Genomic DNA, 19,599 nt, shown 5'->3' on the forward strand with positions numbered 1-19,599 from the left:
AGTGAAACGTGGTTTGTAAAACTTCACTAATCTCACTAACTGATGTTCACACTTTTTTTTTAAACATCTTGTTACTTTAAAGTTTAATAATATTTCTGTTTAGATTAGAAATGAGAAATCAAGCCGAGTAAGTTAGTATTGACGTCAAAAAGGCTGAAACATAGTTTATCTTCAAGAACTTGGTGTTGATACGATAGTTGAAGTGACCTCCAACCCTGTTTGTCAGCAAACATTAACTAAGGTGTCTTGTGGTTAGCACAGCAGTCCCCTTTCCTGTATTCAATAGACATCAGATACCATCTACTTTATAGGCAAAGTCCAACAACTCCTGATTCCTGGTCTTCTCTAGGTCTAAACGTTAAACTTTCGGGCAAGACAGTGATAGGCCTACATCTACCTTAGTGGATCGAACAATACAATATTGTTACAAATGAACAGTGATAGGTAGAGGTCAACGTATGACCCCGGCGAGATGACACAGCAGCGAGTGTTCTCTGAAATCTACATGTACAAACAAAGACAGGATGTGACGTGTCCTCACGTGTTGTTCCAGGGGACGAACAGATCTAAGTAGGGGGACAGTTACTAATGAATAGCGACAGATAGAGGTCACAACTTGTGACCCCGGCAAGATGACACTGCAGCCGATGTTTTCTGGAATCTACATGTATAAACAAAGACAGGATGTGACGTTTCCTCACGTGTTATTCCAGAGGATACTAGCCGTGTTTGTGCAACTTTGGACAAGCGATTAGGGACTCTATATAAGCCAGAGAGTTAATGTGAAAGTCAGTCGTATGGAGTCGTATGGAGTCGTGAGTGAGCCGTTACAGTCGATACAGACTATGTAAGACGTGTGCGGTTCTGTGGAAGAGAAATGTGTACGACTCGGTGCAAGTTAACTAGGGTAGAGTTAACTGGAGTGGACTACTGTCGTTAAAGTCTATACAGCGAACTACAGTGGACTTGAGCCGTTACAGTCGATACAGTCGATGTAAGACGTGTGCGGCTCTGATTCGGTAGACTTGAGTGCGACTTGGTTCAACTTTAGGAGACCTGGAGCGACACTGGGAAGTGTGTCGTTGGTCTGTTCTGTGGAATACGGCTCGATGCAAGTTGAGAAGAGAGGAATTGCAACGAAGTGAAGAGATGCAGTGCAACGAAGTATAGCTAATTGTAAACTGACAGATATTGTACAGTCTTCTACGCTACATGTTACAGTAATGTTAGAGTTAATAGTCATTAAAGTTATATGAAACTGAAAGTTTAGTCGTCAAGTTCTTTGCAGTGTTTTTATTTGTGTGCCTACTAATACATTTAGCCAGAAGATTCAGAAATACGTAACAATATTCATTCGTCTTCAGTTCTTAAAAGACTTAAATATATAAGAAGTCTAGCACCAGGCAGCCTAAAAAGGTCGAATTTAAATTGGTTCAACTTTTTTTTTTTAACCACCAAGACCAGTTTCCGTTTAGGTCAGGCAAGTTTCTAATCGATGTCGTTTGTACTGTATGCACCAATCTTTAATACGAATCTAACAATCTCTTCTGTTGACGCCAAGAGGAAGTGACGACATTGGAGCCTGTTTAAGTCAATTAATGTTGATGAAACTGTCGTTGAGTCACGCATGCTGTCACATTCTTCCAGGAAAGATCAGCGACTGACTAGATCTTGTTAGATGGACGGGTAAAGTAGAATTAGGTCTAGTCTGGTCATATTGGCTCCTATTATCCCAACATGTGCAGTAACATTCAGGAGAAAATTAGCAGACGACACTGGTGACTATAATTAAATCTTTCGGATTCAATGTTTCTCAAACACGTCACATCCGCTTTCCAAATTTCAGCAGTTCATCTAAGTGCTTAGACATATGCTTTAAAGAACAAGTTTCAAACGAATACAAACACCTACATTGTTTTTTTTTAAATTTAATTAAAAGCAAAAGTTACTCATTCAACGCTATCAAATACTTCATTCTAGAGACTGCTAAACTTTATTTTAAACTAGTTTCTTACTGCAGATCATTTGTGACAAATTACTAAAATTACTAATACATTTATAGTTCTCGTCATCTCTTAGTTCTGTGTTAACAATAGTAGAAAACAGAGCAGGAAAAAAATATCAAGGAACTACTTATAAGCACAGATCTTATAATGTTATCTTATAATTTAGAATACATTATACAAGTTCTTTTTTCAAAAGAAATCATTGGGTGTGTAGATCTTGACATGTTTTTTAATTAGAGTAAAATGAAGCTTTTTTTGTGTCTTTTTTTCTGGCTAGATTTAATGCAACTTCTGGAAACAGATTTACTGGTTACAGCTCCGTGGGATGTGCCACAAGAAATGATGCTTACGCCAAACTAACGGGGGAAAGTTTTTAGCATTAAGAATTTTTTTTTTATGGCTTTCCAATATTTATTTTGTAGGCCATTAAATGTGTGCATTAATCGCCTAGCCTAGTGCACAACCGCAAGATATAGTATGTACATGATTATTTCGAATTCAATGGATTTCTTGTCATTTTAGATTTTTTTTTTTCTGGTATGTATTTGCCATGACTCAAAATATGGCAAGAAAACGAAATTTTTAGCTAACATAATATAAACATTGAATTTAATCATTAAACACGTTCATGTTTTGAAGTTAAAAACTGTCCCAGAAGTTTTTCTTTGTGAATACTTTAATACATTTGTTTATTTCCCTTGTCTGAATATTATTGGGACAGTCCTTTATTGAATATGATACTTACACGCTTCATCTTACCGGCTAAAAGATATATTTCATATTTTGGTGTTTTTTTTTTGTCGTGCCCATAATCCCTCAACGGTTATTCCCCCTTCATATCTCTTGAGCTAAATTCTATATAGTTCAGTCATTAAAAACGTCCATTCACATTTCAGATGGTAGAAATAGTAAACATTTATTAAGAGGTTAAGAGATTTAATTTATATATATATATAGTGCTTTTTTATTTAAAAAAAATGGGTATCTGTACTCAGTAGTTGATTGCCTAACTTTTAACTACTAATAACTTAATAATAAACGTTAAAATACAAGAAAAGTAATATTTTTTTCCGCACATTGAAAAAGGTGCCGGTACGCCTTACCGGTGCGTACCATCACAAAAAAGCACTGTATATATATATATATATATTTTAAATATATAGGTTTTTATTATTAAAAAAAAGATTGTAACCATTTAGAACAAAAAAAAAATGGGGGAGAGGGTCTTCAGCTTTATCTCAAAACGAACTGATGGAAATATTGACCGGCTTAAAAAGTTTGAAAAAAAAATTGGCGCACAATTTGAATTCTTGGATGGTTGAAGTGCTACACCCGATGTCTGCTCCAAGTGCTAAGTGCGCTCATCTTGTCGGCTCGAGTGAGCACATGGGAGGCAGGCAGCAGGGCAGAAAGATGGCAGCCTGGCACTAGATAATTCACGGCTCTTGGAGCAGGAAAGACATGGCGGCCGGAGAAATGGACAGGATGAAAGGGTAATCACCAGTTGGAGCGGGGGGAGGGAGCGTTGTTGGAGGGGACGCCTGAGGCTACCTCCCTCTCTATTCAAAGTAAATTGAAATTTCACAGGTTATTTTCCTCTTGTAAAATTATAGCCGGAAAAACTAGTGAAAAACGAAATGTCAACTATGCCATTTTTCTCTATACTTTTATTTACTTATATTTTTTTAATATTTAGATTTTGAATTTAATTTAAAGGAAATATATGAAAAGAAACACACACACACACACACAAACGCATGCACAAAAAAAAAAACATAATTCATTTAAAGGGGAGATGAGGCGAAGACAACAATGGTCATAGCTGAACTTTCTATCTTGTGTACAAGAAGCAGTGATGAGCTGAAGATGTTCAGGAAAAAGAATCGTCCGAAACTTTGTGTTGAATAGACAGGAGGCAGGGGAGGTAAATGTTTGAAAGGAATAATACAGAGTAAGCCTAAGTTACGCCTGACATAGTTCACAGATGGCGAACAAAACTGGCAAGTCAAGGGCGAGCAATCTTTCAACTGTACATTTCCAAAAGAAACAAAAGAATACACATCCTTTATGCTGTAGGACTGATGGACGACTTTTTTTTTTTTTTTAAACAAGGGAGTTAACAACTTTTTTTTTGTTTCAACATTAAAAACATAAATGGCGTGTGAAGACCATTTCGTCTTTCTCTTTCTGCTCGTAATTTAATCTGGTTTTAAAGTTTCAAAATACTGTAGGACCGTGTTGTAATAACATAATATTTTATTGCTTTCTTCCCTTTTGGGGGGGGGGGGGAATAAAAAAAAGATGACCATGGATTTCTAGTTTTTATTTCTGATTTGTTAAAAAAAAAGACTTCCGATAGTAATTTTAAGGAGCAGTTATTAGAACAAAGGCGGTAGAAATATAATTAGCATAAGCTGTATCTCTTGTTCAACACTGGATGTACAATGCAGGTCGTACTGTACTCTCTTGCATTAACTCAGCTTCCTTACTAGAGTGGGACAGTAGTTTGTACCTTGCCTATTTGTCTCGTCCTGGTAATGCTTTTGATAGAGACTGGGCAGCTGATGGTAAAGCACGTTGCTATCCGGACTGAGGGGTCACGAGTTCGAATCCCTGTGATGACTGGGAACATCAGGAACTTTAAAACGAGTCCAGCCGTCTATAATGACATACGTTGAGGAAGTAAGGGTGGGTGGTCATTGTGCTGGAAGAATGACACCCTCGTTAACCGTTGACCATAGAAACAGATGAGCTTTACATCATCTATCCTTGTTACCCCATGAATCATAAAGGATCTGAAAGGGCTACTTAGTTACTTTTTGGTATAGACTAGGCCTGGGAGCACTTTTTGTATTTCTGTCATTGTCCCTCCTCAACAGATTTTTTACTTTTTTTAGTATTACTAACAACACACAATTATTAAAGGATAAAAGTACATTGAGGTTTGTGGGAGTCTGGTAGAAATACAGCGCCCTCTTCCTCTTTATTCATTTCTTGTCTGATGTTGTTTTTTTTTTTTTACAACTTTTTTTCAGACACACTCTCATGGCTCCTTGACAACGTCCGTGTTGAGACTTCTAATCGAGTCATAATCTGGTCAAGTAGGCTTGCTTGATGACATCGACCAGTGGAAGACATCCAGAGGCCCACAATTATTGGCTCATAGCTTGATGACACGAAAAGCCTTGGAGGGACTCGGACATCTCAGTGTTTAAGGGGGGTACCTGGCCTCTATCTCTTACCACCTTCAAACAAGATTCTACTGGAGCATTGCAATCTACTTGATTCTATTCTCATGTTAAAGTACTCGCCTTTTATTTCAGGGTAACGATTCTAAATAATATATTGTGACAGCTGATGTTAGTATGTTTCTAAACTACTTCACCACAAGGTGTCTGTGTATGTAAAGAACTTGGCGGTTCAAAGTCAATAACAAGAGATATAGAGCATTAGGGTTTCAGTACACACTTACAGCTTCGTATCAACTTGTGTTTATAATAATAATAATAATAACGAGGGCGGTACTGCTGCAGACCTGCCACATCACCAGAAAATTCCTCAGTGGAAACTAATAAAGGGACTACGATGAATTTTGTTTCTCTTTAACGAAACTCGACCCTGGCAGTGCCAAATAATGAATATTCGTTCGTTTCTAACATAATAATAATAATAATAATAATAATAATAATGTTTATAGTGTATTATAATGGGCTGCCAATTGAATCCTACTTCCTATACCACTATGAACAAGGAAGTTATCTGTAAGATGTTAGAAGGTCACAATAGGTGAATGTAACATCTATGAACAAGTTGACTGATTGTTGTTCAGGACACAGTGCAAGCTGGTAAACCTTTACTTATGTTGGGTCCTCCTTTAAGCTGTATACTTTATGGGCTGTTATATCTTAATGAAACTGTAAACTATACCGTCACTAGGATTATGGGACGCATCCATACCGTTAGTAAATTTGTTAAGGTGTAAGTATTTCTTGAAAACGAAGAATGATAATATTTTTAACGATTTCTGAAAATGCTCAGGATTCTGTACAGTCGGATGAAAGATGTCTTGACGTGCGGTAATAATACAAGAGCATAGAATGATGAGCAAACAAGAGCAGCGCGACCAGGACGTCATAAAACAAAGGCACTAAAGGCTACAAGGTTGTAAACAATTCATTACTCACAGTTTCCTGGACTGGGGGTCACGATGGTGCGGCTTTCCTTTGGCCCCTCCCCCTCGGCATTCCAAGCCGACAGGGAGATTCTGTACTGAAGAGATGACTGAAGCTGGCTCAGGAGCCAAGAGCTGGCATTCCAAGGAGTCTCTGTGGATGAAGTGTTGGCAGGAGGAAAGTAGACTTTAACGATAAGGCCTCAGCCCAATGTTAGTCAAGCAGCACTATGAAGCTATAAGACCACCACAACCCAGGGTCACGAAGCCCTACAGTAAAACAACTTGTTTTATTCCATGAGTTAATTTTCTTTGTACAACTGCCCAAATCATTCACCCTTCAACATTAGGAGAACTAAAAAGCTAAAGCATATAAATGTTTACAATTCATTAAAATGTGTTTGAAGATGGTGCTTTAGTAGAGAAAAAATGTCATAGGCGTCAACTGAAAAAACATGAAATCGTTTGTCAAAGGCTTAAGTCATATGTAGTAGGCAGAGGTGGCCATTAGCAGTATAAGGGGCGAGTGTCATATGAGGAGTCTAACACTAACTCGAACAAAAAATATAAGGGATTTTATAGTCTTTGGTGTAGAGCTAGATGCCGCAAAAGGCTACGAAAAATAGTAAGTAATAAGTGTTTGTTTAGGAGAACTATCTTCAAAGAAATCTACATCAGCAAATAATTAATGTAATCAGAGCATTCTGTATGAAAGGGTTAAAACTATTTCTCTATGTCCCAAAAAATAAAATGAGAAAGGATTAAGAACTATCGAGAATTTCGAGTCCTAAACTTTCCTATTGTTCCTTAGCTCTATTAAGTGATACCTTCAATTAGCCGAATCCAATTTTGTTGTTTTAGAAAGAAATGTAGCCTACTGATGTTCTCTGAATGAATGACTAACTCAGCTGTTCCAAGCAGTTTCTCTACTTACCAATGGTGGTTGCGTTGAGTACTGGGTGGTTCAGTGGCTCCACGTAGATCCTGTAACTCAACAGTTTACCATTGGTAAACAGGGGAGGTAACCAGGTCAGTGAGATTACCCTAGACGAGGGCGCCGACAGTGAGGTGATGCGGGGAGCTGTTGAGGGCGCTGCAATCAGAATTGTAGATGTTATGGATTTTAAATTGATATTGACTACTGACTATGGTCATAATAAAACTTTCTATCTTTTTTAAATGTATACTGACTACCGACTATGGTCATAATAAAACTTTCTATCTATTTTAAATGTAACTATACATAGAACGTAATAAACTGTAATGCTAATGCTACTAGGATTTGGACAAGTCTAATACTTTTTTATAGGGCCAGTAACTCATTCTTACCTCCGTTCGGTAAGGTGGTTATCTCCGTTGTCTCGTTAGAGTACATGATATGGTCAGGGAGAGACGAGAGCAGAGCCAATACTTTAAACTGGAGATCAGACAACAGTCAATATTACAGCAATGAAACCAATCTAAATATCTGGTGAATAGGTTTGAATAGGTTAGCCTTCCGTGACCCGCCGTAAGTCTTGCTGGGCAGGTAGCATTCTCTAAAACTCTCTGTGGCAATCCTCTTGAAGCTTGTCGGAGTCAAAGCAAGTCGTCCGCGGTCATTGCACAGGTCAAAACGTAGAGTGTACGTCAAAATTAACAGAATTAGTCATTTTTTAGAAAGGAGCAAGGGCAAGGTGATCGTAGTACAGGTCGTCATATGTACCTATATCGTTTTTTAATTTCTCGAATAATTTGAAAATTTGAGTCTTCTGTGAGTTCTCGTTGGTTGTATAGGCCAGTGCACGGGAGATTTACCATAACCATACGCTCTAAAAATCATATTTATTAAAAAAAAAAGGGGGCGGGTACGTGTGTCCTAAATAACTAGACTTGGGATACTGAGTAAAAGAAGACATCCATCTATAAATCAATCAACTAGAGAATATCATAGATTGTTAATATCAACAAATAGTGATCGTGAACCCGGGTTCAAGAGTATGATGCCACCTATAGAAACTCAGCGTTGACTGTGACAAAAATCCATTCCCCCTCAAAGTATCAGTACATTTACATCAAGACATTTCAACCTTTTACAAGCTATTACGTCATGGCACCCAACGCTTGAACGTCTTCATTGAAGTAATAAAAGGCTACATGTCAATGAACCCCAATTAGTCATCGGCCCATGCGCAATTAGCCCTTTGGCGCCATGGTTGCTAGGCCACTGTCAGACAGTATTACAGTAAAACACAATTTCATTGGTTCTAACTTCTGACCTTGTACGTGACGTAAGGATGCAAGGAAGACAACTCTATCCTCCCGTCTGCTCGGAACAAAACCTTGTCGTGAAGATGCCAGCCGCTGTCCATGCCTACCATCTTCTTCTGGATTTTGTACACGACACTCTCCAGCACCGCGGTCTTCCACTTCAGGACCAGGGAAGATGAGTTGAGAGTAGAGATGTCCAGTAGGGGTTGGTCCAGGTGTCCGATTTTATCTAAAAAAATAAAATAAAGGCGGGAGGGAGACATGGATGATTAGTATCTACACACGTCTGTCATTAACACTAAGATCATATGTCAAGCATGACATGACATTCAAGAGCGATGTCTTAGTTCAAAGGTTACATGTACCACTTATGTTTTGCTTTTAGATTACATAGATGTTGATATTGTGCATACACAAGTAATTATGTCCCCTGCCATACCGTTTAAAATTTACAGGTGTCTAAGCTAATACCAGGAGAACATGGCCACGTAATTAGATATGCCCAATCAAACCCTATTAGTGCCCCGTCAGATAATGTTAGAAGCCTGCTTCGTTTTCACTACTGGTGTGGGCCAACTATAAGAACATAATCGCCAAATATAGTGTACCGGTGTATGGTTCTTATAACAGCTAAGCACATTCTAAGTAGTAACAACCCAATTAGGTTTTAATTATGCTTCCATCTTTTTCTTTTTTTTTTATGCTCATACTTTTCGTTTTGTTTTATATAGCTTGTTAAATTTGGGATCTCTTTCTCTCTCTCTCTCTCTCTCTCTCTCTTTCTCTTTCTCTCTCTTACTCTTAATCACACTCAAAACTCACGTAAGAACGAGACCCTGGTAATTATTGTTCCTCTAATAGAAAACAAATCTTCAATTTGGCAAATTATCAACTAATCTTCCTATGGAAGTATGGAAGTTTGGAAATTCAATGGAAATTTAAGAGATTTAATAAACAATAGGCCTAACACACCAGATACCCTCATACACCCAAATAAACATTGTACACTAAATATCTTAATACACCTGAAGACCAAATACACATAGAGTTCTTATCTAAAGCATCTAATATCTTACTACTCCAAAAGCCCCTATCTACAAACCCAACAGACTACATAACCAAACATATCAGTTTTTTGGTGCTGCTTGTATCGATGTAGACTAATTATCTTCCTGCTACCAGTTCAGGTTGTTCTTTTTTTCCCCCCATGACAAATATTTTATTAATAAATGTGTTGGACCATGGCCCGTCCCCCTCTCTCTCACGTAATCCTTCCATCTGATGATAATGTACTTACCTCTGATCTCCTCAGAGTACTTGTCCAGTGCAAAGATACATCCCTGAATACAGTTGCGCATCTGTACAGAGAAGGGAAAAAAAAAGAGGATGGCATGGGTTAAAGATGTGACATGGCACGTGCAGTCTCGATACAGAGGTGCCTGGGAGCAGATGTAAAGCCCAGGGGTTCTAAATCGAACAGTTTTTGACCAGGTGTACAGCTTAGCGGTTTTAAATCTTTAAGCTGGTTTTAAATCTAAGTTCTTCAACAGGTATACTGCTCAGAGGTTCTAAATCGAACAGTTTTGGGCCTCGTTTTGTCCTACTCAGTATATACTTTCAACGTGTCGATGTGTGAGTGAGTATCAACTTAGGTGTATGTGCTTCTGTGGCTGAAATAGTGTGTGTGTGTTTGATGCACGGGAATGGTTGTCTTGTTCAGCGACATACACCGAATGACAGAACTCTAAACCGATCACTCAGTTTAGTCAGTTAGAACTAATGACCTACGTAATGACCAACTGGTCATTTACATAGTGATGTCAGACATGATCGGATTGAGTACCAAGTTGGGGGTCTTTCTACTTGCTTCTGTCACACAGTCTTTCACTCTCCCCACCCCTCTTCTCTCCCCCCCCCACACACTCTAAAAAGACATTTCGATTGGAAGCGAGAAACGGGAGAAAGTGAGCGACAGAGAGAGAGAGAGAGAGAGAGAGAGAGAGAGAGAGAGAGAGAGAGAGAGGGTAAGAAGAAATATTGAAAAACGCGAGGGACAAAGAAAGAAAGAATATATATATATGAGAGACAGAGAAAGAGAGAGAGAGACAGAGAGAGAGAGAGGGAGAGAAAGTTGCAATGAAAATAGCTCAAACTATTCACATATGTTAAGAATGTTTACAAAGAAGGTTGAAAGTCACCGCTACATAGTTATAACGTTTCTGTATTGCTCATTCTTAGTTTCCTCGAGATATTTTGTTGATATCCTCCTCTGTTATGATTAAATGAACTCCCCAGCAGTTGTATGTGCTTGGACTTTATGGGCTTTATGGACAAGACAAGACATATTTTCAAAAGAGCTAATCTAGTGAGATGGAGAGGGAGAGAAAAAGAAAGAAAAGAGAGAGAGAGAGAGAGAAAAACTCGTGTAAAGAAGAGAGAGAATTAGAGAATACTACAGAATTAGAGAATACTAAAGAATTAAAGAATACTACAGAATTAGAGAATACTACAGAATTAGAGAATACTACAGAATTAAAGAATACTACAGAATTAAAGAATACTACAGAATAAGAGAATACTACAGAATTAGAGAATATTACAGAATTAAAGAATACTAGAGAATTCGAGCATACTACAGAATTAAAGAATACTACAGAATTAGAGAATACTACAGAATTAGAGAATACTACAGAATTAGAGAATACTAGAGAATTAGAGAATACTAGAGAATTAGAGAATACTACAGAATTAGAGAATACTACAGAATTAGAGAATACTACAGAATTAAAGAATACTACAGAATTAGAGAATACTACAGAATTAGAGAATACTACAGAATTAAAGAATACTACAGAATTAGAGAATATTACAGAATTAAAGAATACTAGAGAATTCGAGCATACTACAGAATTAAAGAATACTACAGAATTAGAGAATACTACAGAATTAGAGAATACTAGAGAATTAGAGAATACTACAGAATTAGAGAATACTAGAGAATTAGAGAATACTAGAGAATTAGAGAATACTACAGAATTAGAGAATACTACAGAATTAGAGAATACTACAGAATTAGAGAATACTAGAGAATTAGAGAATACTAGAGAATTAGAGAATACTACAGAATTAGAGAATACTAGAGAATTAGAGAATACTACAGAATTAGGAAGAATAAAAAGTGAGACAGTTTTACTAAACGTACAAAGAAAGCTAACGTGAGAGAAACAGATACATTATTTGTTAAGTGTGTGTGTGTTTGTGTGTGTGTGTGAGAGAAAGAAACAGAGATACAATATTTGTTAAGTGTGTGTGTGTTTGTGTGTGTGAGAGAGAGAGAAACAGAGATACAATATTTGTTAAGAGTGTGTGTGTTTGTGTGTGTGTGTGTGAGAGAGAGAAAGAGAAAAAAAAGGGGGGGGGGTGAATGTAGGCGATATACATAAAAAAGGTCAGATCAGACTGACCTCAAATATCGAATGTGAAGCATAAAAACAATTAATTACCGAGAACAAGGATCAGGCGCATAAGAAAATATGAAAACTGACGCTTTACTTCCAACATCTGCCAAGCACTCACGTCAAAAAGGAAATAGCCGTGGAAACAAAATGTAATGACTACCTTACAGACAGTAGGATTTAAAAAACTAGAGTGATAATTACTAGAATTGAATTAGATATACTAAGACATTACTTTATAATTAGTTATTAAAAAAGGCAGCATAGGAACACAGATATGGAACAGACTACATAGAGTTATTATTTTAACCGAAGCTTTCAAGGGGGGGGGGGAGAGAAAGCAAGCACCGAAAATTAGCTGAGATTTCTCTCTTATGGTATCATGCTAGTAGGTCTACAAGTATAGGATAGGTCAATGTAGGCCGGATAATCGATCTAGAACAAAAAAAAAAAGACAGAAAATAAAAGAGAAAGACACGTTTCCCTTCATAGAGAATAATCGTAAAAGACGTTTTGTGATTTTGAATAGGGGTCATAATAATTGTACAGGTTTTAAAATGTCTTATTGACATGGAATATACATATACTATATATATATATATATATATATATATATATATATATATATATATATATATATATATATATATATATATATATATATATATATATATATATATATATATATATATATATATATATATATATATATATATATATATATATATAAACAAATTTCCATATAGGTAATAAAGATTATTATTATTATTATTAAGAGAAGCACATAAAACAAGATATAAAGGAAGGCTCCTGGATTGCTGTTGGCATACACGCTACAAGTAGAAAGAAGGCTGAAAATGCTGAAGTGTCTGGTAATGCCCAAATGCCCAAGTTGTGATCTCATTTGTGCATCAAGGATCGGCCTCTTTAGTCACATGAGAAGTTGTATCGTTTCTTTAGACTTTAAATTTACCACTTTCATTCCCCTTTTAGACCATGCGTTCTAATGTTTATGTCAAGTGGTCAGCACAACGCCTTTACTTTCCCCCAACTAAAGACAGGCTGAGTTGGGTGGATTCGGGGCGCCCTAAAACTCCCAAAGCTCAAAATCACAGTTTTCACCGAGATTCGAACCCACCCAAGTTCGGAAGCCTAGTTTAATCACTCAGTCATCGCGCCCTCAATAATAATCTCATCTATCCCTTGTACATTTTCTGGACAGCAGCTGCTCTTAGCAATATACAATGAGAGATAGAGATAGATAGATAGATAGAGAGAGAGAGCGACAGAGAGGCCGGTTCATTTCAGGTTGTCCATCCAGCTTTTCTTTGGACGACCCATTTCTTCCTGCTCCCGCCACTGTACCTTGAAGGATAACTTTTAAAAGTGAGCCATGTCCTACATTATGAACGAACCAGTTCAGCTTTCGTCTCTTCACAGTATTGAAGGACTTCTTCCTTTTTTCCCCCTGAGATACATGTGTGTGTATGCAATGGAGTGCTTCAGAATGACTAAAACTGGCACTCAATGTACCTCTGGCAAGCATCTTCTGTAACACGTGTAGCTGTCCATTAATTGCACGTTTTCATTGGGTCTTAAAGGAGAGTCGACACAAGTGCTGCAAGTGGATCTCTTAAGCTCAAAAAGAGGTGAAGCAGAGGAGAGGAAATCTTGGTGGGGCATCAAGTGGGAGGGAGCATCAGTGACAGGGTAAAGGGGGGGGGGCAGAAGGTCCAGGTAAGATGGTACGTTAGTCATGTCGTAATGACATGTTAGTACCAGTGAAGCAAAGTTGTCTATGGCTTTCCCTCTTTGCTTTGTTATGGATGGATCACAGGGTAGATGTAGGTCGTGAGTAGGGTGTTTTGTGTATGTGTTGGGGTGGGGGTGGGGCGCTCCGCTAATTACAACATGACAACCTAGTTGTGTCTGGCTGTGATTTTTGCTTCTTGCCCCCCCCCCTCCGTTTTTTCCAAAACAATATTTAACATCATGAAATAGAAATTACCGTAATCACTCTATCTCTTTCTCTATCCCTCTCTCTCTCTCTCTCTCTCTCTCACTCTCTTTCTCTCTCTCTCTCTCTCTCTCTCTCTATCTTAGAGTCAGACACTGTCTTTCAAAGGAAACAAAATGCTTTAAGTACAAAAGAAGAACTCATTCAATAACTCTGATCTCATCACTTTTTAAATCATTTGGACTTGAAGTCAAATTTGAGCGATGCCGTTTCTCTTGCACTAATTACTTCAAGAAATATCCCATCTGCCTCAAATACAACAAACCAACCAATTGGTGGTCAAATTGCAATGTAGTCCATTCCACAGCTTCTCCCCAGCCCCCTCTCAGCCTGCCTCTATTTAATTTCACATCTCGCGAGACTTCCTCGGTCAACGAGATAAAAGACTTTTCCTGAAGTGGGTCTTAATTCCCCTTATGAATAATGATAAATGCAAATTCCCAAGAGGCCTCTATGCCAGACGCGTAAGCCACGAGATCTATATTGTAGTTTCACTAGCCGTGCGGTAAAGAATTTTTATTATTGGTTTCCTTTTATTATTTTGTTTTAATATTCTTGCCGCCATCTTCTCGTGCATCGCATTTTTGTCCCGAAATGTATTCTCGAGACTCGGCTACTGCCCTTTTAGTTGCTATCTACCTCGTCAGTGCAGCACTGAAAGTGGTGATTGGGGGAGAAACAAACAGCGTGGGGAATGGGCAGGTAAAAGGGAGGGGAGATTTGTGATGACACTAGGGCAGCTCGTAACCAGTAAGAGCACCCGTTAGAAATCAGCATACGTAATGTCTGCTTCAATTAAGCGAGAACAAATCAGTGGGGAAGGGGGGGGCTTGTATGTTTAGTTGTCAGGTGATGATACATTTTACAAGAGGAAACTTGCATGAAAGTTTGTGTGAGAGTTTGTATGAGAGTTTGTGTAAGAGTTTGTGTGAGAGTTTGTGTGAGAGTTTTATTAGGGTTTGTGGAGGAGGTTATCAATCAATCAATCAATCAATCAATCAATCAATCAATCTATCTATCTATCTATCTATCTATCTATCTATCTATCCATCCATCATACATATGCCAATGTCAATGTCCATACATTTGATAATAATGACTTCCTTTTACCTGATCTTGACTGGGAGCTTGGGTCACTCCTGTAGTGTTCAGCATCTGAAATATAGAGGGAATGAGGTTTTGTTTGGGTTGATCTTTTCAATAAAATAAATGATATAACTAGGCCGGACACATTGCATAACATACAATATCTGAGACACACTATCACGACACAACTAGTGAGGATTTCGTAGCAAACGTTTTTCACATTAGTTTGTCATTTGTTTACACTTTGAAATTCCAATGGATATTCTTTAGGCAATAACATGATGGAAAAGAGAATAGAAAAAGCTACATGAAGAAATATGGTGGCCATATAATGGAACCTAAAGAAATACGTAAGAAAAGGAAAAGAGAATTCAGATTTGGAACAAAACAGACAAAAATAAACAATGTCAAGGATGAAACTATTAACAATTCGAATGTTGCCTGGCAACTACATCATAAACAAGAAAAATAAACTAAAAAAATGCTTTAAAAAAAAAGACTATTACTCCTTTATACATCTTATAGAGCCATTATTTTGTTGGTAGTAACTAATGAATGCTATATTTGTACAAAGTTGAACATTTTTTACCTCGACGAATCCTCTCTAATGTTGAAAAGAATGTATACATTTAATAGACTTTATAATATTCTAATGATAGGCCTATCGATCAAGACTTAGAAGACAGCGCGCAAAAGCTCCTGAACATTAATTTATTCAACTCATGCGGAAATACCCGAAGACGTATTCAGTTCAAGATCAAGATTTTCTAGTCCTCTAACCAGATTTTAATAAATTGTTTTTGTACTTTGAAAACTTATAATTGTCAAACTATAGAATTCCTCTTGTGGTCAACGAGTAGTAGTAGTTCTTTTCTCATCGATTACTTCAAGTGTCCAATTTCTAGGAAAATCGTTAAAGCCGTTTTCGTAAACCGTGTAAACCTAAGATCAAGGATCCATGTGTTTCCATGAATGTGAGACCTGGATAGAGAAACTACAATGGGATGATTTGCTACAAGCGAAAGTGCATAGAATTTTGGTTCTACAGTGCTGAAAAGTGTTCAATGGTTGATTCAAAGACTTCACTTCACAATACGCCCGTATTCTGTACACTGAAGACACTAATAAAGCTCGCTATATATGGATTCCCCTCCATGTTTGTACATTTCCAATAATTAGTGTTTAAGGAATGCAGAATGCAACAGCTTCCTGGATGTTTCCTGGAACCATCTTGGATTGATTATCTGCTCATGAATCAGGGTAGGGAGTTTTATTAGTTGGGGAAGCGCTGGCCGTTGTAGACAGAACCTGACATGGCTGATGTATAGTGACGTCACATCCTGGAGACATGACGTTACGCAGCTAGACAAAATGTATCGCTTTGGGATTACAGCTGAGATTTAGAGCTAGGCTTCAATGCAATTACCTCGGTCCTTGTTGGGAGTTCAGAGACAGGAGACGGGCATTTAGGAGAGAATCCTTTATCTGTAGAAATGTAGGATATCTTTAGCTGTTAACCTGTTTCTCATTTATAATATTAAACAGCTTTATTCATTCGTTTGTGCATTGGGTGCCATCATGAAGTTGGCCGGCTAGATACGAAAAATGCGAGTTGGTCTATTTTGTTCCACTTAACCTATGTTTTCTCGCTTTCTCTTTTTTTTCACTTTCTACTATCTCTCTTCACTTTCTACAATCTTCATTCTCTCTCTTTACTTTCTACTATCTCTCTTCACTTTCTACAATCTTCATCCTCTCTCTTTACTTTTTACTATCTCTCTTCACTTTCTACAATCTTCATCCTCTCTCTTTACTTTCTACTACCTCTCTTCACTTTCTACAATCTTCATTCTCTCTCTTTACTTTCTACTATCTCTCTTCACTTTCTACAATCTTCATCCCCTCTCTTTACTTTCTACTATCTCTCTTCACTTTCTACAATCTTCATTCTCTCTCTTTACTTTCTACTATCTCTCTTCACTTTCTACAATCTTCATTCTCTCTCTTTACTTTCTACTATCTCTCTTCACTTTCTACAATCTTCATCCCCTCTCTTTACTTTCTACTATCTCTCTTCACTTTCTACAATCTTCATTCTCTCTCTTTTCTTTCTACTATCTCTCTTCTCTTTCTACTATCTTCATTCTCTCTCTTCTCTTTCTACAATCTTCATTCTCTCTCTTCTCTTTCTACTATCTCTCTTCACTTTCTACAATCTTCATTCTCTCTCTTCTCTTTCTACTATCTTCTTTCTCTCTCTTCTCTTTCTACTATCTTCTTTCTCTCTCTTCACTTTCTAATATCTTCTTTCTCTCTCTTCTCTTTCTACGATCTTCATTCTCTCTTTTCTCTTTCTATTATCTCTCTTCACTTTCTACAATAATCATTCTCTCTCTTCTCTTTCTGCTAACTTCATTCTCTCTCTTCTCTTTCTACTATCTTCTTTCTCTCTCTTCACTTTCTAATATCTTCTTTCTCTCTCTTCTCTTTCTACTATCTTCATTCTCTCTCTTCACTTTCTACTATCTTTATCCTCTCTCTTCTATTTCTACTATCTACAATCGGTCTCTCCCTCCTCACTTTTATTTTTTTCTCTATTTTCTCTCATCATTACTACTACTCTACCATTTTCTCTTCATGCTCTTCTCTCTCTCTTTCTTCTCTTCTCTCTCTTCTAGACTGTATTGTAAAACCCTGATTACAACAGAAGAGGTTAAGAGCGGGCTATTGCATCAGAAATTGATTGCGTCAGCTACTGAACATTTTTTACCATCACGAAGCGGAAAGATACCCCCACCCTTTTTCCACACAAAAAATGATGTCAAGAAAATTTCTTAAGAATTTCTTTTTTCTTGATATAATTCGGTCAAGTCTCGGCAAACCTTTTGTTAATATAGCAACAATCTCAGAATGTACAACTGGATTGCATTGCATTCTGGTGTCCACATATAGTTTTAGAGGATTGTTGACATTCTTTAGTTGGCATGTCGACCCAAAAAAAAAAATGTATCACGTGCTTGATTTCTGAAACTCGATTACTCTTTCACCTCGATTTTTTTTGTCCTGTCAAAGTATTCGATCTCTCGACCCTCGTTTCTCCGAGATGTTTTTTTTTTCTTCTTCTATTAACTTTCAGTTTCACCTCATCACAATCACGATAGAGAGGAGGGGGGGGGGCAGGAAGCACGGAAATCTAAAATGGCTTCCGGATTATAGAGAGTGAAAAAAAATTAAATTTGATCTTATTAAAGGAAACAAGATTGGGGCTCGAAAGTAGAGCAAGATTCCGGAAATAATAAAGCAAGATAGATGGCGTGGTCGAAAGGAGACACCGGTTGGCAGACGTCACAGACACCATGCATGTAAAAAGGAGGAGGAGGAGTGTCACCACACAAATGTTGACCCAATGTACATTTTTAACTGTCTAGTGTTTCAAATCCACCTCTCTATTTGACTTGGGGGGGGGGGGGGCTACCCTGATGTCCAGTCGACTACGTTTAAAAAGTTCAGAAAAACATTTCTATGTGTCGATAGCGTCCCAAGGCATTGGATAAGTAAAGAGTAGAAACACACATGGATCAATGACCTGATGAGACGAACATGTGTAGTTGGCTTTTGACGTCCAAAAAAAAAAAAAAGACTTGTATTGACTCCTGTGCATAACTTGATAAAAAGTAGACTTTGTAAGACTCATGAGCATGACCTCCTAGAAGTCAGGCTTCGTAAGATACCGGGCTAAAAGAAAGTAAGATTCGTAACGTTATGCCGTCATGTCAAATCCCCCATGTCTGAAAGGTCATTGTGTTCTTTGGTAAAAAAAAATGTCGCCGAGGACCACTTTTCAAAATTTTAGATCTGTAATTTGTAATAACTATAATATTGTATGACGGACCGAGTTCTGGTATTGTAGCCAAGCGAGGTGTATTTAGACGAGTCTTAAAGTTCAGGCTATTTCAGCTCCCACTTGTGGTCTTATCGTTGGCGCCCCAATGGAGACGAACGAGTGGTGGAGTTTGATTACAAGCTAACAATGAAAAGTAAAACAGGCTCTCAACAGGTGAATAACTCAGAGGCTTTTGGTGGAGATTCGAGATCTTGAAGCCCAGTCTGGAATGTCCGCCAATCCGTACCACAATAGGTAAGTGTTGTGAAAGGATCTTTGTGTGTGTGTGTGTATGTCGCGGAGCATGAGTGTCACCCTTAAGTTACGCCCCTGTTCTGTACCTGTCCAGCGGTTGAATGGGTCAACCTAGCGGGGTAGCGAGAGGTCAGGAATGCAGAAGCTCAGTCGAGCGGCTAGGCCTGTTGGTGTAGGTTGTGAGGTAGAAACTAGAGAGGAAATAAAGTGTTGTGTATTCATAGAAAAGAAAGCTAGTCGAGTTTGTTACTTCAATGTTTGGTGGTGCATTAAAAGTAGATAGTCGTCACATGTTTGGTGGAGCAGCAGTTCGATCCAGCCCTACAGTGTCCACTGTTGGTATTTATAGTGTATAACGGTCGCCTTGTTCGGCACGCCAGGAATTAATATCTGGCTTTATTACACCGATAGTTGTCACATACAGTCTAGCAAGTCTTGATACCTGCGTGTGAAATACCGGTACTTTGAATACACTG

The 19,599-nt window shown here is 37.8% G+C and overlaps 1 protein-coding gene across 5 annotated transcripts in view; it reads right to left on the minus strand.

Moving 5' to 3' along the window:
• The window catches only part of LOC106057633 (proto-oncogene tyrosine-protein kinase ROS-like), a 120,466-nt gene that overhangs the window by 36,585 nt on the left and 64,282 nt on the right, over positions 1-19,599 (minus strand). For all 5 annotated transcript variants that reach the window (XM_013214929.2, XM_056032497.1, XM_056032496.1 and 2 more), the window contains exons 4-9: positions 15,010-15,054; positions 9,725-9,785; positions 8,436-8,656; positions 7,507-7,594; positions 7,112-7,270; positions 6,191-6,331 (exon numbers count right to left, since the gene is read on the minus strand). In XM_013214929.2, the coding sequence (XP_013070383.2) occupies positions 6,191-6,331; positions 7,112-7,270; positions 7,507-7,594; positions 8,436-8,656; positions 9,725-9,785; positions 15,010-15,054 (715 nt within the window). The remainder of the gene's footprint in view (positions 1-6,190; positions 6,332-7,111; positions 7,271-7,506; positions 7,595-8,435; positions 8,657-9,724; positions 9,786-15,009; positions 15,055-19,599) is intronic.

The sequence above is a fragment of the Biomphalaria glabrata genome, chromosome 6 (genome assembly GCF_947242115.1).
Source record: "Biomphalaria glabrata chromosome 6, xgBioGlab47.1, whole genome shotgun sequence".
NCBI classification, from domain to species: domain Eukaryota; kingdom Metazoa; phylum Mollusca; class Gastropoda; family Planorbidae; genus Biomphalaria; species Biomphalaria glabrata.